The sequence below is a fragment of the Dicentrarchus labrax genome, unplaced genomic scaffold (assembly GCF_905237075.1).
Source record: "Dicentrarchus labrax unplaced genomic scaffold, dlabrax2021, whole genome shotgun sequence".
Classification (NCBI taxonomy): domain Eukaryota; kingdom Metazoa; phylum Chordata; class Actinopteri; family Moronidae; genus Dicentrarchus; species Dicentrarchus labrax.
In genome coordinates this window covers 11,215,147-11,240,766 of record NW_026136721.1, presented here as the reverse complement: position 1 = coordinate 11,240,766, position 25,620 = coordinate 11,215,147, and the positions used below count along the sequence as shown (strand labels likewise).

General features: G+C 39.1%; 2 protein-coding genes across 13 annotated transcripts in view; one reads left to right on the top strand and one right to left on the bottom strand.

Moving 5' to 3' along the window:
- Nucleotides 1-3,157: 3,157 nt before the first annotated feature.
- cabp2a (calcium binding protein 2a) lies at nucleotides 3,158-22,583 on the top strand. 3 transcript variants are annotated; one of them, XM_051385447.1, is made up of 8 exons: nucleotides 3,158-3,404; nucleotides 3,918-4,100; nucleotides 14,509-14,730; nucleotides 18,706-18,736; nucleotides 20,404-20,538; nucleotides 20,918-21,027; nucleotides 21,175-21,322; nucleotides 21,589-22,583. In XM_051385447.1, the coding sequence occupies exons 1-8, from the start codon at nucleotides 3,345-3,347 to the stop codon at nucleotides 21,612-21,614; spliced, it is 915 nt and encodes a 304-aa protein (XP_051241407.1). In that variant the 5' UTR covers nucleotides 3,158-3,344; the 3' UTR covers nucleotides 21,615-22,583. The 3 variants fall into 3 exon arrangements, with proteins under 3 accessions (XP_051241407.1, XP_051241409.1, XP_051241408.1); XM_051385449.1 differs by lacking the exon at nucleotides 14,509-14,730 and having other exon boundaries at nucleotides 3,178-3,404; XM_051385448.1 differs by lacking the exons at nucleotides 3,158-3,404; nucleotides 3,918-4,100 and adding an exon at nucleotides 14,080-14,147.
- LOC127355002 (up-regulator of cell proliferation-like) overlaps nucleotides 22,559-25,620 on the bottom strand; it is a 19,915-nt gene continuing 16,853 nt past the window's right edge. For all 10 annotated transcript variants that reach the window (XM_051385422.1, XM_051385423.1, XM_051385427.1 and 7 more), the window contains one exon: nucleotides 22,559-25,058. In XM_051385422.1, coding sequence (XP_051241382.1) covers nucleotides 22,723-25,058 — 2,336 coding nt within the window. In that variant the 3' untranslated portion in view covers nucleotides 22,559-22,722. The remainder of the gene's footprint in view (nucleotides 25,059-25,620) is intronic.

Genomic DNA, 25,620 nt, shown 5'->3' with positions numbered 1-25,620 from the left:
CTTAACTCGTTTACTTTAACAGAAACTGTAACACTAAGGATTTACTTTACTAAGGATATCAGCACTTTGTACAACTTTCTACATATTGGTAGAATAGTTGTGCGCACACACATACACACACACACACACACACACACACACACAGCCACAGCTTACCTGAATTTGCAGGGCACCAAACTTGTCCTTGTGCTCAGGTGTGTTGCTAATGAAGCTCCTAATAATGGATGTTAAATTGAATCTGTCCATCGCTGTGCACGTGCATTACAGCCAGATGTGTTAACCTCTTCCACAACCTGCCTTACCAAATCGTTCTTTAGTGTCTACGTATGCTGCCAAAGGACTTGAATGGACTCCAGAGCTACGGTTCACTTTGCAGACCTCACTGCCTTGGAAGGCCTATAAAGAGCCTCAAATCAAAATACATCCTCTGTTGTGTCTTTCTTGCACATTCCATAAATATTGCCCACCATCCTGACCCTTGTCCTGTCTTGCTCCATGTCCAGACATGTTTCAAAACAACACCCTTGCAGACATTCGAGACGCAAGTTTTAACAGGAAAAAATGCCTTTGGTTTATGAAACCAATGTTTATGCCAATTAATCCAAGAGACATGTTCTGTGTTGTCAAATTTGAATCCAAAAACTGCAAACATCATGAGAATTGTTCAGATGTGTCCAAACAAGTTGCAAAACGCCATATCTATAGCCAGTGTTTGGTTTCTAATAGAGAAACATAGCAGTTCAACATGGCAGACCCACTCTCTCTGAAGATTAAAATGGCTAATTCAAAGGTAATGAAATCACAACAATTGTAATTATAAATATTATAAATTAATAAAAACACAGCTATGAATATTAGATTCCAATTCTGCACAAACGTAATGTTCAGTTGAACTACCGGTGTCCCTGGTAAATCCAACACAGGCAAATATAGTGGCTTGTTGATTCTGAAAGCTTCCTTTAGGAGTTACTGACTGCTGTGGTGTTGGTGCTAATGTGAGCTTAGTAGCTAGCTGTTCGGCTTCAGCAAGGCTGTTGTCTTTATCTGTGTACTCAGTGACATTAATATTGGTAGTGTTCATTTGGTTTTCTTTTAAATATTACTTGAAAATATATATATATATTTTTTTGTTGTTGCTGTTGCTCACCATTATTGTGTGCCAACTGTGTAGAGGGATTCCCTGAGGAGGGAGTTCCTCAGTAAATCATTTATCAATAACACTTTTTTGACTTTCTAGAGTTACTATGTTTTTCGCTCATTTTCACTCATCCAATTTTGTTTTCTGGTGCGTTATGAGTATGTAGAGAGAATGCAGAATTTAAAATGCTGTTGTTCATGAAAAATTTATATATTTAATTGCAGCTGAATGTATTGTTTCATGTCATGAAGTGTCAAAGTGGGATCTCATGGATATATATATATATAATTGAATTAATTAATTTGGGCTTTAATTGCCAGAAACAGCTGAAGAGTGACAGTAAAGGGGGATAGAGAGAGGGGACAGTTCAGATTTGCACCCTTGGCCACTGTAGCAGGGCTGGGCTCTACCAGGTGAGCTATCTGGGTGCCCCTTATTTATCATTATTCTTAATACCTACTTAGCACTTCCCACTGTACATAAACAGTTACACCTCTAGTCATCAGTCCATTAAGCTCCTGAAGTTTGCGTCTGCCACCACTCTCATCTCTGCTGGGGATAAGTCCAAATACATGTGGGAGACTGACCATCTGGTGACCTGCTGTGGACACAACAACTTAGAGCTCATTGCCTAAGGACAGCTCCACTTGCCAAAACCCCCAACCCTAACCCAGCCCCAACTAGACAAACTGCAATCTTTCAACCCGAGCCTGTCCCTGGCCCGAGTGCAAAACTAATATGACTCTAAGCTCTCTCTGAAATGCACCGTCTCTCAAGAACTCACACATTAAACATATAACCAGCAGTGCCACCGACAATCATGCCCTCAAATATAACTACAGTCTGTCCATTACAGAGAGAAGCCTCAGCATACAGTAGAGAATATAGCCAAGCTATGTTATCCAGAAGAAAGTGAGATTTACATAGACACATACACATACAGATTTACACCTTTCCTTTCTTGGATGTTAAATAACAGAAACTGAAGGTGAAACTCCTCACCAACTGGCTAACCAAATCCATTGAATTTAGTACAGTGGTCATCATTCGCTGGCAAGTATTGGGTACTTCTTGATAATAAACATGATTCTGATTTTTGGGTCCTCTTGTGGGGATCCTTTGCCAGACATTTCCAAAAATTGACACAATCCTATTTTTATCATAGGTCTGTTCAGGAGGATCCGTTGGCTGAAACTGAATACAAAATGCTTAACTATTTTTTTTTTGTTATAATCACCTGAATAAAGAAAGAGTTATGTTTTTGTTATCTTAGAATGAGCCTTTTATATCTACACGTGTCGCCTTCCATGGAGTCCCCAATGTTAAACCACCATGTTTCTACAGTAGCCCAGAAAGGACAAACCAAACACTGGCTCTAGATAGGAGTGTTGAGTTTTTTCACGTATTTCGCAGCCACCACATTTCTCCTTCATGCTTGGAAGGGAAGGGTGAGACGAGGGAGTTTCAAACAGGAATAGATGCCACTAAATCCTACTCACTGAGCCTTTCACTTCCATTTAGCTGTAACTGTTCCTGCCCCACCTATTTTAGTCAGAGTAATGCAATTTTACACTAAATCAGAAACCTTTCAGAATGACGTCCATGGTATGAAATACCATTGGCCATGATATGTGTGGTATGGTATGGTATGTGTAGGAAGTGTATTGTGTGTGCTTACACATGCACTGCACAGGCCCATATGGTAAATATAACAATGGGAAGCACTGTAAAGTGCAGAGGATTGAGGACAAGCCTACATCAGCACCGCAGCAACAGAGGAGATCAGAGAGACATGAGGAAATAAATAACGGATTATTGGAGATGTCACATACATGGACAGAAAATTATACCCAACTCAAATAAGACAAGATGTGTGTTCAACTGTCAAAAGATTTTTTATTTTTTATTTTTTCAATCAATAAAAAAGGTTTTCTTTTTTGATAGAGGCCAAGTCACCCAGGGTAGAGGTGGATAGAAGCAGGCAGATGAAAAAGTGAGTGATGGATGTAGATACAGGCGGAGGGATGAAAGAGGGAGAGAGAGGGATGAGAGAAGGAGGAGCAACAACATAGGAGATGTGCCTCAGATTATCAACCAGTGTCAGATGCTCTAGAGACAGATAAAGAGGAGGAGTGGACAAGAGCGTGACAGGAGGAGAGACAGAGAGAACGAGGACGTCTCTGTGCATGCAAGCTGGGCTGCAAAGATGACCGACACGAAAAGCGTATCATCCGTGGAAGTGCCAGAGGGGAAGTTAATGAAGAAGGTCAGTGGATGTACATGCCAAAATATGAGTTTGCATGGTCCTAAATCCTGACAAGCCCAGCGTGATATACTGTGGTGACCCAGAGGCCTGGCTGGCATGGACTCACTGTTGAATTGTTTACAACTTTCAAACTGAAATATTTGTTATTTTTTATTTATTCAAACATAATACCTTTTTAGAGCAATACTGTGTGTAAGAAAGTAAAACTGAGAATTTCTATCAGTTCCATCGTTTTTCTGAGTAGGAACATTAAAAAGGTTATTCTAAATGTTATCTGTGTGAATGCAATAACACCTAAAGTAGGTGTATGTCAACCTTTTTCCTGATTCCTTTCTTTCTAGGAATTTGGGTGTGTTTAATCTTGAAGCATGTGTTAAATATAGTTCATTCATTTATTCATTCATAATCTGCTGCATCTCTCATTCGGTCCTCTTTCTGTGGCTGTTCATTCAGTTTTCTGTATGTTGTATTTGGACCAAAATACCTACTTCAACCTCTTTGTTGGTCCTCCAGGGATCCATCAAGAAGAAGATTGAGTCCCTGAGGCGATGGAGTTCAGCTAGTATAAAGAGGCCTCCAAAGCCTAAGGCCAAGACCTTGAGTCTGTCTTCCCCTGTGGGAGACCCCGAAGACCTCTGGCTGCAGGAGGGATGCAGGAGAAAGCTGCGACCCATTGTCGACTCAGTCTTCGGACAGGTAGGATACTGCCATGGGCATTACATCTACCCCCAGTGTCTCTGTCTGAGTGCACTTCTAAAAATGAGATGTCTGACTGACACACTTACACTATTTTGGAAATGACATTTTCCTTCTGGATGCTGTCTGAAAAATATATATATCTAACAAACCCAGCTAGACAAACTGCTCTTCAATTAATTAATGAATAAACGAACAGCCTGAGTCAAGGAAGAGAAAAAGAGAGCGACTCACTGCTACTGTGAGTTTAAATAGCAATGAGCAGATAAAGATTGCGAACCTGTGTTTTGCCTGTGAAAAGGACTCTTTATGTAAGCTTTATGTAAAGGTACCTTGTAGTTTGCGTCCACTACAAGTGATATGGTGCAATGTTTTGATGAGTGGGTCCCTGTTTTATTTGCATCTCGTAGGCACACACGCAGATGCACGCAGGCATGCAAGCATGCAGGTGACACTATACAAAGTCCTGCAAAACTCCAACCTAGTCGATGTGGATGTTAACACTGCAGGTTTCATAATATTAAACACAGAAGCTTTGCAAATTTTTTACGAGGAAAGAAATGCAATAAACATGTTTGTTATGTAAGAATACACACCTACACACAATTTCCTTCTGCATTTCTTTACGAGAAAACTCCACAGGTCTCCCTTACATTTTTGGGTTAAAATATAAAAGATAAATACAAACCAGGGGAGAAATTTAAGGACTTCATCTTATTTAACCTTTTCTGCATCTTTGCATGAAATTAGCGTATGGTATCGCAGAATATGAGAATCTACGATTAAATTAATACGAAATTTAATGAAATAGCATAGTTTTCTTTAATTTTGTAAGCTTTTTATAAATAAGAATATTTATGCTCTTAACCGGTTAATCCAGAATTATTTATAGCACAGTATTATACAGATATTACAAGCAAGCAGCAATGAGGAGTGCAGGGAAATTAACCATTATGTTCTGACAATTGTTAATTTGACCCTAGTGTGATCTAGAGGGACACAAATGAAGGATTTCTTGTTTTCATTTCCAGTCAAGATTACTTTAAGAGCAACAAGATGAAGACACAATTAGATTTCTCATGGACTGACAAAGTACAATCACCTGATAGAGACAGACCACTGACTAGACCATAAACATGTAGACACAAGCTGAATAAAACAGTGAAAGACAGTGTGTCAGAAAGAGAAGTAGCAAAAATGTCAGAAAACAGAGTGGTCACAGTGATACATGCAGAAAGAAAAGTCACTCTCTGAGTAGATCATCAGAGTCTCTGCCTCTCAGACTGATTTCACGCTCTCACCTATGACCTCCTATAGGACATGAAAGCATATTTTATGGGAACATTTTAGTGCACTCAAAAATGCAAATCTGACAGAATGTGAAACAGATCTGAGTTTGAAATGTTTAGCTTCAGAAACTATGAGTTTTGATGAAATGTCAATAATTATAATTGGAAGATCACCAGCTTGGGCACCGATGACTTTCTGTACTGTGTTTGCAGCATCTTATGTGAATCAGCATTAGAATGCATAATAAGTTCTTTAATGCTGACCACCTGGTGCTTGTGTGTACAGGAGAACAAACACATAGGTGTGTTAAATGTACAAATTAATGTATTCAGATAGAATCACCTTGTTCAGCTTTGCTTGCACAACAGCCTGAAGGGAAGGAGTGTTGTGGGTTTTTAAATTGAGACTGAAGTTCTAGTTCTAGAATTATAGTAGAAGAACAATTTACAGAACAAGTTATAGTTGCTATATTTATGGTTAAAACAGATATTAACACATTTTACTTTTTCAGTCCTTTATTAATTTTCATTTTTGTTTTTGATTCGTGCTCCACTCTTTGTATTGATTTCCTTTGGTTATTTCCTCTTTAACCCCTGACATAACATGGATGAACAGATCCACTTGAAGGGGGAGTGGGAGGTGAGGACAGTCTGTACCACTTCCTGCATCAGCCTTACAGTATAGGCAGCCTGTTGACATTTTTGGGACTGTGTAACCCGGGTGGTGGCCTTGCAGCCCACTAGGTGGTCCAGCCCGTCTGGCAATATCCAGAATTGCCAGATTGCCAGTCCGAGCCTGAGCATGGTGACTTTTTTTAGCCTTTCCAATAACACAAAAGCAAAAGTGTAAGAAATGAATTCATGTTTATCTCTTCTGACAAAAGCTGTAATCATTAGCATATCAACATAACTGGCTTGCAGTAACTGAGTGCTATTTCTGAGCCCAACAACATATCATTAGGTAACTACATTAGGATGTAGGGTTAGCCCACAGGTTACATTAAAAAACAACCCTGTTCATGACTCGCCCACTTACTGTGTAGTATTTCCTCACTGGGTGCTAAAAGCCTTTTCTCTTCACAAAATTCCGAAAACATGGAGGCTCAGCATGGCGGACTCCATGGAAGGCGACCTGTAAATTAAAACGGCTCTTTCTAAGGTAACAAAAAGATATTGATTCTTGTTGTCAGGTGATTATACACATAATAAAAACATACCTATGAGTATTATATTCCATTTCTGCCAATAGATCCATAAATGTTACACACTGGACCTTTAAATAAAAAGTCTGAGAAGAATGTTTTCAACCAGCTTATGCAGCTGGCTTTACCTTAATTATCTAGCTGATAAATTCTCTCAGCAAAAATCAACAGTCGTCAGCTAGACATGAGAACCCTGCTTTCATAAATCAAGAATCCATTGTTGAGAAATTTGAGTGGTATATCTGACATCATTATCATTGTAAACTGTGTGAGAACAGAAAGCATGACTTTCATGACTTAGCGAATGGGTTTCACTGTTGGCCATTTGTTTACAATCACATTGATGAAGGTTCCACTGAGAAGAAAGGGATCGCGTTCCTGCTGTGTTTCTTGTGTTCTGTTCTTTTTTCACCCTCTTGTTCTCATTGTTCAGATGAGTCATCCATACCCTGAGCAACAGATGGAGTGAATGATGAGAATCTGAAGGGATGGAGGGAGGGCCGGGATGAGTGCTGGGGAGTCATAAGGAAAGAGAGAAGAGATTGATTGCGGCGTAAAGGGAGATTAGAGCTTAAACGAATGAGAGGACAAGACAGTCAGTTCAATCACTTATACGACATCACTCAAACTACAGGGAGTACACTCGAGGCACAGGGTGCATTTCTATGAACTCTGATAAATTTCTTTGACAGATACAGCACATCAGACAGTAAATGAATGGTTCAGTCAGAATCCGTGAGAGATTTAAAGTTAAGACTCACAGTGACCTGTGTGCTAATCCAACTTTAATTACTCTGCTTAATTTCTTACTATTAAATGCGGAACATGGCTCATAAATCAGCTTATTCACAGGAGCAGGTTATTTACTGAGTGGGCAAATTAAACATCTGCATTATAAGATAGTTTAACATGATGACAATAAATTATCGCAACCAATCATATTTGACTGTATTGGACTAGTGTGGTTGTTGAACGAAAATTGATGCCTGTATGAAATGAACATGCTGTTACTGTTAACTCAGTATCTTCACATATATTTTCCATGACATAAACTACTTTGTCCTATTTTCTCTACTTTTCCATCTATGATTCCTCCTCTTTCTTGTGTGTGTGTGTGTGTGTGTGTAAAGTTGTATAACTTCTGGCAGTCATTCTGTGAACGATCAACTAATGCACAGTAGTTGTATAGACTGAAGATATGTCAGTATATCAAAACTGGTCAACATCTTTCCCTTTTCAAAGGTTCCTCCAAATGAGATATGGGTTTACTTATACCTTTTTGTCCAAATTTGGGAGATGAACAGATGCGTCCTTTGCAGCTCTCAGTACCACATAATCCAGCATATGCTGTTGAATTTATTTAAAGAAGCTTGACAAGCATATAAAGAGTATATATATACAAGTACCTGGAATTAAACAATAAAATACATTGCTTGTCCATTCCCTCTGGAACGACAGATAAAAGTGTTTTCTGATCTGACTTATCAGCAGGACGACATCATTAGTCTGCTTTAAAACAAGACAAAAGCGTTGGTGGGGGCGTATTTTCTAAGCTACCGCCAAGACAATGAAATGCAATCCAAGAAGTCCAGTTTGAGTGACAAATCCATGAGTTTGTAGGCAAAACACAGCATGCCAGTTTATAATACTCAGGGAAAGTATTATAAAACCATTGAACTCTTATCACAGATTATTCAAATATTTATTAATTTCTTAGATAAGCAAGTGAAGCAATGTAAATACTCCATTAGACATTAGATATTAACATTAGAAAGGAATGTGCAGTTGCACGTATTTGATTGTGCAACGCAGCATTGCACTCCACTGACCCTGCATTTTTCTACTGTAGTTGTACATGTCTGTACATGTCAGCAACTGTACATGTCTGTACAGTAGGCTATAATTTTCTAGTTTTCTCCTTGCACATGCACATGTTACACAAAATTATTAGCACAAACTGAATAGAAACATGCCATATAATAAAGCCATGACGGTACATTATGGGATGTGATTAGATTTGATTTATTATTTTAAAGGCTCAGGCACTGGCATGTCACATAAATAGTTAATTGTCACATTTTCTGCAAAAGAGTTTTATATAAAATCAGTCCATCTTATGACGAATCCCTTTTAATACAGACCATTAACATCCAAAAAATCTGTGGTGGTCTTTTTGTGCCTTTATAAGTGATTCCTGTTGCATTTATTCTCTGATTTCTTTTACAAAATAAGATATTTTTGCCAACCAGCATTTGCCAATTGGTCAATTTGCCAGTCCTACACAGGGATGAGGTAGTGTAAATGTTTATATTATAAAATTCCTCCACAGAATTTATATTTTGGCACAAAATGCATTGTTGTCCACTAGATAGATAGATAAACAGATTTTTTTATCTCATCCACAAAAAAACATGGAACTTACTCACATAATTTCATTTTTAGCAGGTTAAAAGCAGCCTTCATTCCAGCCTTTGTCCGAAAACATATGAAGTTATAGACTTTTTACTGTACATACAAAGCAATTAAAACAAACAAGAGCAGCTTTAGCAGACAGATTTAAAAGCGGGTTAGTTGATGGACAATTTCTACTGGGCAACCCTTCACAGCAGCAGTTGTGTCCTCTACTCATGGATCAAGAAAAAGAACACGCAGTTCCAAGCTTTCCATGACTTTGTATCCGTTTATCCTATTTTTCCAATCTCTAATCCATAGGACCTGCAGGACCTCAGAGAAAACTCCAATCTAACTTTTAGGTTGAATAAAAATATATCAACAAAATCTGGACAGGTGCAAAAGGCATTATCCTCCTTGGGTCAGTGGGAGAGAATGAGAGCAGGGAATGTGGGACAATCCAGACAGCCATATGTGGTTGCAGTCTGTAAAATCATGTTAAATTGAAATCCTCCACTGACTGTACCAGCACTTTTTCCTTATATGAACTACTGCTGTCGTGATAGGTAGTCCAGAGTTCAGGTCTGATAATGGTTTCACTAGCTATTACTCAATATATAATTAAATAGGTTTAATATTTTATGTATGGTTTTCATCGTTCTTTGTTGGAGCTGATCTCACTCTCAAAAGGACACACATGCACAGAAAGGCTGTTGAATTGATGTTAAATACTGTATCGATCTCTGAAATAGAACTGATTTTATTTTGAACTAAGCAATTCTGATGTTGAATCAGAAACAGCTTCTATCTGTCAATGGATGGACCGGACTTTTAAGAAGAACTTACCATATTACAAATCAAATCGTAATATGATGGCAACTTGTGTCCTAAAATGTTTTGCTAACTTTCAAAGTTGTTTGTTCCCCTTCAGTTTTCCCAGTCGAGAGCAAATTTTTCCAATTATTCCACCACATGAATGCAGGGTTAAATTAAAAACCTACAGTTAGTCTTGCCCATTTCATGTTTCAGCACAACCAACATCCGGTTTAAGCCCCACCATTTCCAAGTACGGATAATTTAGTTGGTTGAACAGATAACAGTTTATTCGCATCTCTAGTCACTACAACTGACCCTTATAACATTAACTATATTGATAGAATAAAATTGATTAGTGCGGTTTAAAAAAGGATTTTAGCATTGTGACATCTTGTGGGCCTTGCCTCCAGGACTGATTAATCAATTATATTTTAATTTTTGTGTTTTTGTTACATTCAGTATCTGTCTATACAGTGCTGTTTTATAAATGTTCGGCTCTGACAGGTGATTTTAGCCTCGTAGCTCTGGGCTACGTTAGAGTAGCAACTCAGACCAATCATAACTCAGCTGGGTTCAGCTCAATTCACCTCCGCTTGATCCTCCTCCTTGCAGCTCATCTTGCAGATGTCTTATCAGATGGAACGTACAAATTCATTTGCCAGAGTAATCAGCACACATTAAAGGTCAGAAGGCGTTCTTCAATGTATGGACGGCACAGAGTATACAGACAAAGGCTGAATGATGGGATAAGCCCATCCCTTACATTTGTGTTCAAGTTCTGATGTCAAACAGGCTTCTGTACGAAGCACAAAGTTATTACCCGTTTTTAATACACTGGGATTATGGAACCAACCATGAGGGAGATGTTGTAACAGTCTGATGATATTATCTATGGTATGGCTGAAGTTGAGTATCTGCATAGTTTAAATTTACAGGTCACCCTGTTTGCCTCATTTGAACTGATAAACTGCATTTGCGATAACTTTGTGTTTGTATGTCAACCATGTATAAGCATCCAAATTCACATGGAAACACCCTGTCTCAGACAAATGTTTGACCTGACCTACTCCAAAGCTGTTAGCATAGCATGGCATGCAAAATCCAGCCTTTTGGAATTCATCCATCATGTTGTTTACTGCCCCGTCATTGGAGTTTCTGTTGGCCTACCTTCTGTCCTTGTCTTTCAGGCATCTGGTGTGCTTGCTGTTGTCGAGGGATAGAGCATGAATTCTCACCCAATTGCTCTGTTTTGGGTTTTATGATTGTAAAGCTGTGTGTTCACACCGGGCTGTTGATTGAGGCCGGGTGTCAGTGCTTCTTTTTTTTCTACTGAGCCAGACAAAAACCTATTTAGCTTTTCCTTCCTATGTGCATGTGCTTTCCTACATGTACATGTGTCTACTTTTTAATGTGTGACCCTATCTGTGCAAGATATCTCCACTTAATTCCACCCTAAGCCATTGTTGCAGTTAAAGGAAGCACGATGACATGAAGCTGAAACATTCTGTGCACGTTTGTGAAATATATGATGGGAAACAATGCAGGAAAAAAGCCCAGGACTGAGGCTTCCATTTGCTAATCTGGTGGGTGTCCAGCTGGATCAGTGGGCTAAGGCACATACTATTATATAACTGAGACACTGTGGATGCAAATCCTTTGTCACAAGTTATCTCATCACTCTCTGTCCTCTCTGCTTAATAGATTCTCACTGGAATTTTTTTTTTAATTCCCCCAAGTCCATAGAAAGGTCAGACTGCAGGGTCAGGTTGAGCATCATGTCTGTGGAGCTGATAGAGATTCAGTGATTGCACCATTGGGGCTCGAAATCAGGTTTTTCAAAATCTCCACAGTCACAACTTCACCCTGCTGTATCTCTCCTCTCTCTTTCTGGTAAGTGTGAAGTCTAAAAACACTCAGATGTTCCTGACATCTGGTGGTGGTGTATAAGTATTACATCTGAGCAAGTTCATCTTTTCATTGGAGCGATAAGATGAGCTTTGCTGCGCTCTTCTGGCGGAACATTGAAAGTGTAAAGTGTCAGAAAGTTGCTCATGGGTAAATCTTGATTCTTGCAAAATCTCACGATGAATTAAAAAGCGTGTATTCTGTCCTATTTCCTCTGATCTCACAAGCTTAGTTGATAGTGTGTAATGGCCCAGGTATAGAAGAAAGGAATCAGAATCAGAGCAGCAGTGTGGAGAGATCTGCACTGAAAAGGTGGCTGCACTATGTATGTAAGATGGAGAATCAGTAATATGTTGAGAAAAATATAAAGGGGTGAAACTCCGGAAACAGATGGAGGGCTAGTGAGAGGTCTTATAGAAAGATGTGAGGAAATGTAGCGAGATAGAAAAATGTGTTAGTTCTCCGACTGCATGGGATTAGGCCTTACACATACTGCTTTAATCTCTGGCACATACAGCACCACATGACCAGCACCATACAACAGGCATCTATAGTAGATACTGCAGATGTGTGTGTGTAGGTTTACATACATAAACTCAACAATAGGCTTAATATATATTAACACCCACAGTTGTTGGACTAAATTAAGCATCAGAATGTGTATTAGAGGAAGTGACAGTTCACAAGATCATTCGTATCAAAGCCTCATATACTGCAGTTTTAATTTATTTGTAAGAGTATATATGACCATATAATCCTTTCTCATAGTAGGGGTTGCAATGAAGTAATATCAAAAGAAAAAGAAAGAGGAAGAAGAAAGAAAAGTAGGAATGAAATTAAGTAAGTCTTGTACAGTAACATTTGCCTACAATGCAAAGTTCCTTTTTTCAGACAGGATTTCTACCAAAAGACACCTATATTTATCTCATGTTAGAACCATTGTGGTTTGAATTTCCTCTTCTGTGGTGCCATCTGGTGGTTTTATGAGTACCACACTTACACAATACTTTCTTACTTCCCTACCTTTCCTAATGAACAAGCTAAAAGCAATGACTCATTCTAATATTCTATATTCTAATAAATTTAACCAAACCAGTTCAAATGTATTATTATCTATCAGAATGTCATACATGTCATAAAGATTTAAATAAAATATGATATTTATAAAATATTCCGAAGTTTGATGGTTCACAAAATTAATTAAAAAAATAAAATAGTATTCTCCACCAGAGTTGCAAATCATTAATTTACAGACCATAATGTAAGAACATAATATAAATAATATAAATAAATATAATTAAAACACATGTTGTTAAATAAAATGTGATTTAAAAACAAAAATTCTACAGCTAGTGAAAAATGCCTTTAGGTTGAACTTTTTTTGTTATCCAATAGAAATCAATCTTTTTTCACTTTCACTGTAATTTGTTGTATGTCCCCCTTTCCAATATTTATATAAGTACTTTCTTCATTCTTACACATTCCTCTCTTTACACATTTATACTATCTGTCCCACTGTTTCTCCCTTTCTTTGTCATTAGAAAAGGCCGGAGTAATATTAATACTTTGCCTCTACTTCTCCCACTTCAAGATCCCACTCCCATGGCCTGTCAAAATAACTCTTTCCCTCTAATCTGAAATTCCAGGGATTAAACATGCTGCCAATTCTCCATCCATAATTCTACCATCCCCTCCCCCTTTCTGTCTGTCTGTCTCTCTCTCTCTCACACACACAAACACACAGAGTTCTGCCAGACTAGTCATTTTGAGAATATAAGGATGATGTTTGAGAGGCAGAGAGGGGAAGGTGGGAGGGATGGATTAGATTAAGTTGGTCCAAATTCAAAGGATCACTCATGGCGAGAGGGGGTGACAGATAAATAGAGAAAAAAAGTGTGTTTGTGCGAGAGAGAGGCACAGAGGGATGAAAAAGGGAGGGAGAAAATGGTCGAGTCATGCAATCAGAGCCAGAGTCTGGCAGCAGCAGGTTGTTTCAGCCCAGATATGACCCAGCTCTCCCACCCTACCCCGTCAATCTTTAGCACCCTGCTGCTCCATAATATCACACAACATATCTCAAAGCTCATCATTACAGCCTCCAACAAGCTATAGGAGTATAGGATTTAATGCTGGAACCTATGCCTACCTTGCCTCTCACTGGACCAATAGGAGCTTGGATTGTAGCACATGCACTGAGAGGAATCCTCATTCGCTTTCAGCAGTAGCTCCTCACTGGGTGTGAGAGGTGTTACACTGTGGATTTGCACTGGATTTAGTCTGGACTTTGGACTTTTATGTGACAATTGAGCAATAAGGGAGAGAAACTAGTGGAGAAGTGTGGGGACAAATAAGGGGGAGGAAAGGGCGGGCGGGGGGAGGAAGAAGAGGCCAGGGTGATGGGAAACATCAACAAAGCTTCTAAAAAGAACAGTAAAAGGAAGAAGGTAAGGATTCATTTAATTGCCTTCAACTGAGAGAAATAGATTTATCAAAGTGAGCTTGAACTGATTTGTCAGATAACGCTGTGGATGTCTATCTAAGCCTAATCAGTTGTGAAAGCTTGTCAGACATTTGACAGTTTCAAAGCTACATTAGAGCTAGAAACAACTTCCTAATGGACACAACCACCAAAAGGATTTTGTTTTGATAAACCATATTTATTGTTATATATATATATATATTAAATGTTCACTTATGACAGCCATAACACTACGAGAATGTACATGTGAGTTAGTGAGTTTCATTGCAGTCAGTGGAACTGAAGTCGTAACTTCATCCTAATTCGGTTGGTTCCCCTCCTCTAAGGGGGAGTCGTCCGTAGAACGAAGCGGCGCCCCATTATCTGCCACCATGCTCGGGGGCCTGGGTGGTGCAGGTGAGGTGGACACGGATGACGAGGAGGAAGGAGGGAGCGAGCGGGAGTTCGATGAGCCCCTGTGCGCGCTGGTTCAGAACTGCAACATGCTGCACAACTTAGTGGGGCCTGCTTGTATCTTCCTCAGACAGGGCTTCGCACAGAGCCAGCTTGTATGTATGACATTCACGCACACACACACACAGTACAGAATCATAGCCAAAATCACCCATAAATCTCTTTATCCATTTTCATAGCACTGTCCAAGTGAAAGGGAAGTTAAGGCCATCCATCAGTTCAGTGTGACATCATCTCAGCCCTCCCATCCCATCTCCACCAATGAGAATTTCACCCTGTGAGTGTCTATGTACCATCATATCACCATATATTATAAGAATGTATATGATTGTATCAAAAGACCTTTTTTGCTGAATATTATTTGTTTTGGTGCAAAGAAAAATAAAATATATTAATATTCAGAAAGAAAGAAAGACAGAAAGGAAGGAAGAAAGAAAGAAAGAAAGAAAGAAAGAAAGAAAGAAAGAAAGAAAGAAAGAAAGAAAGAAAGGATATCTCACACATACTGCATGCCCTATAGGAGTTGCAAGCTGTAAAAAAGAAAAAAAAATATGTCAGATTGTAAAATAATAACATAGTAACCGGACTCCCAATTTGTCTAGACTGTACTTTAGATCATAAATTCACTTTCTAACAGTGCTGGAGATATCATGCTTGCCTTTTATTTCAGATGAATGTCTAATGTAGAAACAGGGTATGTAGCAGAGATCAATACCGGAGTAATTTCCTGACAGTGGAAGTAGCAGTGCTAATTGAAAAGAGTCATTAGGACGCTATATAGTCACTGATCACAGGCTTTACTGAGCTTTAGGTTCCTAAGGTACTGGAAGACCTTGGGCTGAGTCTAGAGGAGAAATGTAACAAAACTGACTGACCACATCTGTGATTTATTGTTATTTAGACTCTATATACCATTACGTGATTTTTTTGTTGACCACGCTGTGTTTTTAAAGAATTGACAGATGAAATCCCAGTGAAAAAAGTTGAAGGCAGTCTTGTAAACGTGGGCCATGAAGAGCACTATTCTTGTCTACAGCCTAGGATTGTTAATGTCCAACTGAATGAATGTCTATCACAATGTTTCAATGTTGTGATAGTTTCAAGGCAATGCAATGGGACACACCGGAGACAGCGTTACCAACTCTGTTTCAAAAGGACTATCTTGAAGCTGCTATAATCAATTATTTTGCATAAACAATTGTGTAATGTGAAAATGGTCGATTGAAGGGATGAATCTACAGGGAATTATAACCTGACTCTGCCGATCTGTGAGCGCTTCAATTCAATTCAATTCAATTCAATTCAATAAAATTTTATTTGTAGAGCACCAATTCATAACAGAAGTTATCTCAGGACACTTTTCAAATAAAGCAGGTCTAGACTGAACTCCTTATAACATTATTTACAGAGACCCAACAATTCCCACCATGAGCAAGCTCTTGGCAATGGCGGCAAGGAAAAACTTCCTTTTAAGAGGCAGAAACCTCGGACAGACCCCGGCTCTAGGTGGGTGGCCAGTTGGGGTGAGAGAGAGAGAGAGAGAGAGAGAACAGAGGTAACGACAGAAGGACAGAGACAAAGGTGCACAGCAGCAACAGTAGCAACAACTACACTAATAGTAGTGACTGATGGTGGTGATGATGATGATGAACATGAAGAATCAGCATCTTTTATCTCGTTGTTTTAGTTTTCCGGCCAGCAACTTCACTATTTTCATTCACCATTCCCACTCTCATCAGCGTGATAGCTGCAGCAGCTGTTTTCTATTACCTATTTGATAAACCCATTGTACACTACTTGCACAGTAAAACTGCATACCGACACAGTTAGCCCCTTGCTGGTGAACATAGTGCAGCATTTAGAACCAGATATTTTTCTCAGGAGTTAAAAGAGAGCTAAAAGGAGATAGAATATTGTGGCCAGAAAACACAGCTCCACTTTACACTGCCCCAAGTTGCCAAAAAATGACTTAATTCCAATTTTAAAATTGACACTAACAACAAAACTGGCTGCTTTTTTGGCACCGAGAACCAACATGCAGCAGAAAACAATTGCCTTATTGCCCAGTCAGATCTCGATATATACATAAATAAAATGCTCAGTTCAAACATGTCTAATAGCAAAAGACATTCTGTCTCTTTGTTTTTATATGTCTGAATGCACTGTTGGCTACTTTGTCAGACAAATGCAGTTACCAACTAGCTGGTAATCCTGAGCATTTTTCTCAGGAGTCAGTGGACACCAAACACTGAGCTTAGAGGAGAATGAATATTGGTCTTATGTTTCAAGTTACCAGAAACACTAATGCAAAAGAAAGCTAATGTTTATCTGTTAATAGGCCACTCTTTGCTAATCATTTTGCCAATTTTACATTTTGTGATAAAACACAATAAACTAAGATGATGAAAATAGTAAACATTAGGGCTACACCAGCTAAGTAGCATGTATAATGTTCCAATTTAATCAAATCAGCATGTTAACATTGTCATTGTGAGCAATATTGGTATGCTGACACTAGCATTTAGGTCAAAGCTGTGCGTACTGTATAGTACATCCTCACAAAGCCGCTCAGACTCTTGTTCTTGTTAAGTTAGCAGTGTTGGGCTTTCTTACATCAATCAAGTAGCCCAGCAGGAGCCTTTCTGAGCAGCACAGTCCTGAACCTGTCGGACAGCTTCCTGATCTTACTTATATTCTTAGATTGAGGAAAGAGATGGGATTCCTCAACACAGATTAGTCTATGCAATGGATAGGGTGTGATTGATAGCCTTTACTAGTTCATAATCCCCCATAATTCCCTTTTTTTCTCGAAAATGACTAACTAAAATGAAGACATGTGATAAATACCCCTTAAGCATCACATTATACATATGTTCTAGTTTGCATTTGAAAGCAAATAGTGGTGCCAACATGTTCTTCCTTCAAAAACTTTTGTTGATACTGGGTTGCTGGGGTTTTAGAAGTTTTTTAAAGCAATCAGTGGAAGTAGTATTAGTGATACTTAGCAGTTTAGGAGAGAAGGCAGAAAACCTACCAAAATGGGAAAACATTTGCTTCCCTGCCTCTGTGCATGAACTTGGCTCAACCTGACAGTCACAGATCTCAGCAAAAAAGACAACCAGCAGTTATTGTGTTTGTGTTTGCTGTAGGTTTAGCCTGTGCAGGTGTGTTAATGTTTGTTAATCAAGTGCCGGCCGAACCGCAGTACAGATGCAGATGCAGATGCAGATGCAGATGGAAAAATCAGAAGCAGATAGGGAAATGAAAAACCAATAAGCCTTCGTGATTTGGAATACAATTTACAGCTGTAATCTCCCTACCACTGTTTTCTCTCCTGCATTCTCTAATCCAGGCCTGTATTATTCCTGCTACTGATGTCATAGCCTAGCAGAACACGTTGTGAACAGACGTATCCTGGCATCACCTTTTGGCTTTACCAATTCAACATAAACCGTAACTGTACATTTTTGTGATGCTGTAGCTAAAAGTGTTACTGTTTGAACTAAGTTATAATAAATTCTAGACATTAACTCCCTTTTGTAATAAAAAAAAAAATAATAATATTATATTTCTCTGAATATTATCAACATACAAACCATTTCATCAGCTTTGTTGCATGTGTGTGTGCATACAGATATGTGTGCCTTATTTATGTGTGTGTGTGTGTGTTTGGAAAGGAAGCGAGAGGCCAGGGGGAGTGTGTTTGATTTGTCACTTTGCATCTGCAAGGGTTTTTTATAATACATTTCAAATGCTTGTTAAGGAGCATATGCACAGCAGGCTCAAAGCTTCTCCACCAGAATGAGATTGGACACAAAATTGTGTAGCAGATCAACTAAAAAGGTTATTAGGGTCAGACAGATCAAAAATCAAATAATCCTGTAACAGAATTTCTGCTGAGGCAGTTGAACATGGAACAAAAATGCTTCACAGAATTGAAGGAACCAGCTGAGGCGTTAAAATGTTTCCTGCCTGTTTTGATACACAGAATGATATTGAAAGTATGTGTGTAACCTGACCGCCTGTCCATTTCTCTGTGTCTGTCATTTCTTATATCCGCACCACCACAGGACAGAGATCTACGACCAGAGGAAATGGAAGGTACAGAGATATAAAAATCTTAATCCAAATCCTCCCTCCATCTCTCGCTCCCTCAGTTATTCCCCTGAACCACGTTCCTTTCAAACCTCAAACCTTAAACCTGTTGTTTGACTGTGAAAAATTGTGCTTTACTGAATAGAGCAAAATTTACAAAGACTTCCCTGAGTTTGCCTTCTCGTTGAATGTGGACCAGCAGAAATGTTTCTTCTTATTTGAACCGCGGAAGATCAAAGTGAAGGATTATTATTCAAAGGAAAAGAATATTCTTCTAAATTTAAGCACCGTTTAACATTCCTCAGGTCTGGTCTTCACTCTCCACATTCACTGGAATGATTTCACTATGGAGTAAATGTCACTGAAATTTGTGATTTTTTTATGTAGAAATTCAATAAATTTGGTGAAATCACAATTATTTTTTTTTTTTAAAGAAATCACTTAAACACTTTTATTTGGCATATTAAGTCAGGGTACCACTTTCAAATAAGGCAACTGTTATAAAAGGCATAATAAATTATAATGGTTATGTAAAAGTTAATAAATAGTTTCCCATTGTTATAAGCCATTCATAGCCAGGGCAGGTGGCAGGTGTTTATCGTTATAATGCAGTAAAAAGAATACTCCTGATTTAGCATTACACTCTTATAACATTGTCAGGCTCAAGAAGAACACCTTTAAAAATATAGATAAACGCTTTATTCTCTTAACCTGGTGCCTACATTACCTAATGCAGCCTCGGGCTCCAGCCTCAACCAGAGATGAGGAGCGGGATACAGGTTTTACAATGCCTCACCCCCAGACTTTGTTTCATTTTTTAAACTTGTAGTCTTCAGACCCAACCAACATTGACTCAAGTGACTCATCACAATTCATCAAATTTCGTGCAGCACTCTCACAACAGTTTTTTATATGCAAAAGCCCTCCCAAAGACCTGTAAGCAGACTTTGATGTTTAAAATCAGTGGAGTTTTCCTTTTTAAACCTTTTCTAAATCAAGTTGGACTTAATTCAAAGTCTAAAAAAGTGTTGATAAGAAATGGATTTTGGTGCAGCCCTTTTATAGAAAATATATGAAACTAAAGAAATTAGTTACAACCTATAAACCCTTTATAAAAGGTGATGTATGCAGGAGTCGTACCCAAATCAGAAGTTCTCAGCTGTATTGGGCATCCCAGGTACAAATGTGCATATGACAGTGACGGTCTTACGACCAGCAAGCTTTATCATTTTATAGGCTTAAATTCTTTAATTGCCAACTTCACCATTGCATACCCCCCGCCTGCACACACATTCATGGATGTGATTTAGGGCCACTAAAAGGAACAAGCTCAAAGCGATACAGACTAGACCAATTTTGTCTCATTTTGCTTTACCAGTAGATTAATTTGAAAGCTGTGATAATAACATAAACATTCTACATACAGGGTGTTATTTAAGACCTAAATACACTTAGAACCGCAATATCTCTGGGCGCCCTGGTAGTTCACCTGGTGGAGCTGGAGCCCCATGCTCCATGCGGCCATAGATTTGACTTCACCCTGTGGCCCTTTGTGCGTCAACCCCCCCCTTCCTGTTGCTCTTAAGATGTCACTATCAATAAAAGCCCCCAAAATATAATATCTAATATCTCTATATTCATCTCACTCTTTTTCTCACACGTCTTCCCTGCAGAGCTTCGTGAGGCATTCAGGGAGTTTGACAAGGACAAGGATGGTTTCATCAGCTGTAAGGACCTGGGCGAGTGCATGAGGACTATGGGATACATGCCGACAGAGATGGAACTGATAGAACTCAGCCAGCAGATCTGTGAGTCTTACATGCATACATCAGTACATACACAGTGTATACACATACACAGAGACCACAAAAAACCTATGTCTATATCTTATAAAATTATCCACCCACAAGCACAGAATTTGAGGTTGTCCCTGCCTCCAATTATAGATATAAAACCAGGATTGTGGATGTCAGCAGGCTGTAGAGAGAAAATTCCTCATGATTGTGCCATTGTACAGCCTGGTGGTATTTACTTGGCACTTTGCTCCATTTAGCATTAAACTAAAGCTCCACTAGGCACTACAAGTGTCATAAATAACAACTGGGTTTTAATTTTCTTGCTTGTTAAAGACACAGAAAAGATCAGTTAACAATGTTGTCCGTGCATTATTATTTTCTCCCCCTCTAGGTGGCGGCAGAGTGGATTTCGAGGACTTTGTGGAACTGATGGGTCCCAAAATGCTCGCTGAGACTGCAGACATGATTGGTGTCAAGGAGCTGAGGGACGCCTTTAAAGAGGTCTGCAATGCAATGAATTAACTTACAGCCAAATAGACCAACTTTTTTTTTTATGAGTACTCCCTTTCTCCAGCTTTCACCTGTAATACAGTTCTTTTTATATGCTTTTTAATTTTTTTTCTCTACCCCATCCACTTTGTCTCACAGTTTGACTCTGATGGCGATGGTCAGATCAGCCTTGGGGAACTGAGGGAAGCCATGAAGAAACTAATGGGGGAGCAGCTCAACCACCGCGAGATCGATGAGATCCTGCGAGATGTAGACCTCAATGGGGATGGACAGGTGGACTTTGAAGGTAAGTGATAAATACTTTAGGTAAAGGTTAAAAAAAGACAGTGCTTTCAGGTGGCATTAGAGAATGACTGTCTTTGAATAACAATGCAAATACAGTATAATAATATCAGGCATGATACAGTCTTCTTCAGGGTGCATGCAGCATTCAGTACTGATAAGAGCTATTAGGCGAAGGTTTAGGATGAAGCAAAAGGAGATTAAAGAAAATAATAATGTAGTTAAAGGTGGTATTTTTCAACAATAACAACATACCTTTTCTTTCCACAGAATTTGTGCGAATGATGTCTCGCTGACCTCACTCTATTGCACTAAACGCAACATGGGCCAGACTACACACTGTTAATGTTCATGTAATTCTTCTTGATGTACAAAGACTTCTTGGTGTCTGTAATTTTTTTCAGTTTCACTTCCATCATGTCTCAAATAACCCCTTTAATGTGTTACTGTTGTATGAATATAATATGTATTTAACGTGATGGGAGATGGTAGACTGTTAAAATATATAGTAGTTAATCAAATGAGTAACATGGGTCAGTTCACACAAATTAGAAAAAAAAAACATTTTCTCAAACACAATTAGTATCTCTTAGGCTTAGGGTTATCCCTAAACCCTAGTTTAGGGGTTTAGTTGCCTCGTCATTTAAGATTTCTGAGATTGTTTTTTTCAGTAATTTAGGTGAACTGACACTAACATGCAGTTTACTAAGTTACCTCACCTGATAAGAAGTTAGGTGTATGAATATGAGTATGAGGAATTATTGTCACAATTTCAATAATGCCACATATTAAATCTTCATATGACTGTGTGTTTTTATTGTAGAGTTGATAGCAAAAGTCAGTGCTTTGTTAATGATAGAGCAAGTACATGAGATTATATATACATCTTTTTTCTACAAACTGCCACATAAATTCATATACATATCAATTACTTTTAGAATTATCTTCAGCATATGCACTTTTGATATAATTCAACCAATGCAGGCAAATAAAATTATTGCAGATACTGTAATTTTTAACGTCATATCTTTTTGATAAATATTTGATAACACAAACATGATGATTTTTGTTGTTTAGGGTCCATACCTCTGTTTCCCTATTCAGGTGGAAATTAAAAGACAGACTGTCTAAAAATACATGTTCATTTTATGCAATCGTATATGTTTAATGTTTTATTTGTACAGTGTTCAACAGGTCTGATCTTTTAAAAAATGCATTGTAAATAAAAAAGTGAATAAGGGTGACAATAAACTAGTTTTTATTGACCAGATATCTTTTCTTTTTCAAATTTAACTGGATTCCATTTTGTTGATGATACTGAAAAGAAAATTATTAATTACTCTGATTCCCAGTTTCTCTGTTCACACTAATTTGCTGCATTTTTCTCAGATGTGGCCTCAATTCTTATGGAGTCTTCCAGAAGTGTTCCACCGTCCTGATAAAATCTGTCAGATCACCCCTTTTCTGGCACTTTCTGAGGTCCCCTATTAGTCGCTTTTTCAAAGCATGTGCAGTCTCACTATAGTCAACACTGAAAGGAGCCATCGGTGGAGTCCCATGCCAAACCGGAGGAATATGCCAGCTGCAAGTGTCTGGATCAAACTGCATCACATCTGAGATCTTAGTGATTTTGTCCTTCTTCATCTGAGTGTCCTTCCGGATCATTTCATTGAGCTGTTCTACCAAATATGTACTACTCCTCCTTTCTGCAGCAGGCATATCAGACATGTTACTATGTACAAAATGACACAGTGGCTTTGTTCCCACATATTTTAACCTTGAGCATGAAGCATGAAGCACCATCTCCAAGATGTCTTTCTCACTGGAGTTGTCCCTGGAAACGCTCACGATTGTGGCGTCACTTAGTGCCACAGCGAGGCTCACTACTTCCTTGTCACATTCATGGCTGTAATCATCTTGAACCATTTGATTAGGTTTCAGTCCCTCTGTGTCAATGATCAATAGGCAGTCACACCCCAGTTCCTCTCTAACGTCTTTGTTGACATTGATCAGTTGGATGAATGCCCCTCTGGTGCATGTTCCTTTGCTGACTGCAAATCTGACCCCAAACATGGTGTTGAGCAGAGTCGATTTTCCTGAGTTTTCCGCTCCAATGATGGTAATGACCTTGAGCTTGCTGTTGGACTGCATAATGTTGTGAAGCTCAGTAAGCACCTCAGTGATCCATTTCATCGGGATGTTTGCTGTATCTCCATCAACAAGTTCAAGAGGGAAACCATCCAGCAGCATCCGAGCACACAGTGCTGGGAGTTTCTCCATGGTTTTTCTCTGACGGCTGAGTTCTGGCAGGTCACTCGCACATTCATACAGCTGCCCACACTCTCGGAAAAAGTGATCCAGGCGTAAAGAACAAACAGATATTTGCTTGTCAATCTCCGCAATTTTTTCTGCGTCTTGGGGAAATTTCTGGCTAACGTCTTTGTATCGATCCCGCAGATCTGAGAGCTGGTTTCGGGACTTATTGTCCAGATCCATTTCCAACCATTTGAGGAAATAGTAGCATTGTGTTTCTGAGGTGACCACGCCATGAAGGAAGCTTGACATTGCAGCTGTCATCTCAAATCTTAGCTGTTTTCCTTTAAGTTTTTTGTCTTTGAATTCAGAGGCGTTAGTGACTTGTTTAGTGATTTTACTTGCATTCTTTAGCGCACTCTGGCATTCATCACTATCCTCATCAACCAGGATCCCACACTGGCGAGCTGCGTCAGCCAGATTTTCCACAGACACTTTGTTTGGGCAGTTTTCTAACATCTTAGAGATTGATTCCTGGAGAGCTTTTATTAGCTCTTCATCAGTATTTTTCTTCCCGGTCACATTAGTTGTCTTTAAACTTGGTTTCATCGTCATCATTTTGAGCGTGGTTTTCCCATGCATGCTGCTTATCAAATTGACATTTGCTTTCACGTCTTTTCCTTCCAGATTCTTGAAGTAATCAGCTTCAGATTCATCACAGAAGATGTAAATGGCTGCGGATGTTCGGCAAAGGAACGAGAATTGCTTGTCAAAGGCCTTGATGTCTCCTCTGAGGTTGGCAACAGCCAGTGGTTCAGTGAATTTGTCTACAGTCTTCTTCCCACATGGGAGGTACCAGCTGATTTCTACTAGCCCCTCTGAAATCCTCCTGGGGACATCACCACACTCCATGTTGTGATGATAAAATGTGTCATGGCACTGCCTGGTGTTACTGAACAGCTTGTTCAACATCTGAGACTTGGACAAGGATGTCCTCCCCAGCCTGACAAATGACACCAGAGGAATATCAGAGAGTACAATTCTTTCCTCACAGCTTCTCTTTCTGAACGCCTGGATTGAGGGGCTGAAAGCTCTGACGATATCACGCATGGTCCACAGCATCATTGTGATTTTTCTTGTTTCATGGTTTGGTAGCAAGAGTGGGAGAGCAAACTGGCAGAGTACCATTTTCAGAACTATGTCCTGCTGAAGAAAGCCATCTGAACAGAGAAACAACGCAGTTATCAGGTCCAGGGGATTGATGGCATTGTTCTTGTCTCTGTCTACATCGTGGGATCTGACACTTCTAGCATTTTTATTCAAAATCATAAGTTTCTTCAAGAAGGCCTCAGGAAGTGAGTTTGCAGTTTCAAGTTTGTTTTCTGATGTGTCATTCTGATTAATCTCCAGAACAGAACTAAGTGTGAGCTTGTTGTCATAGTAGTCTTCAAGTCCCATCTTTGACAGCACCTTCCTGAGACATGGCTCTGTGAATCAACATGAAGAGACCAATAAATGTACAGGATGTTACACTGTGCTCTTTATCTATTAGTTACACAAAAGTGTAAGTAGGTCTAAAAGAATATTAGTTCAGTCATCATGGGGAGTACTACTCTCAACTACTGTTAAAACCTCAAGTAGTATATTATATAATGTTTTCTGTGGCTCTGGAGGAGGGAGGGAATACCTCCTAATAAGTCATCAGGTTTATCTTGGGTTGTTTTTTTTAATAATTAACAAGGGTGTTAATGAAGTGGAGATTGCCAAACAGACCTAATGGGCACAGGCCAAGGGGACCAGGGGTTCAGGGGGCCCTGAGCCCTAGACTTTGTTGGAAGTGACTACAATGGGCATTTCTTGTTGGAGAGTATCTGGGCGAAGTCAAAAGAGGGGCCTGGTCAGTATACCACTTTGGTCAAGACTGAAATAAATCTTCGCTATTGGATGGATTGCCATGGATGCTGGATGAATCTTCATGACTTTGGTGATTCCCTGACTTTTCCTGTAGTACCATCAGCAGGTAAAATGTTTCCCTTATCCTGTAAGATA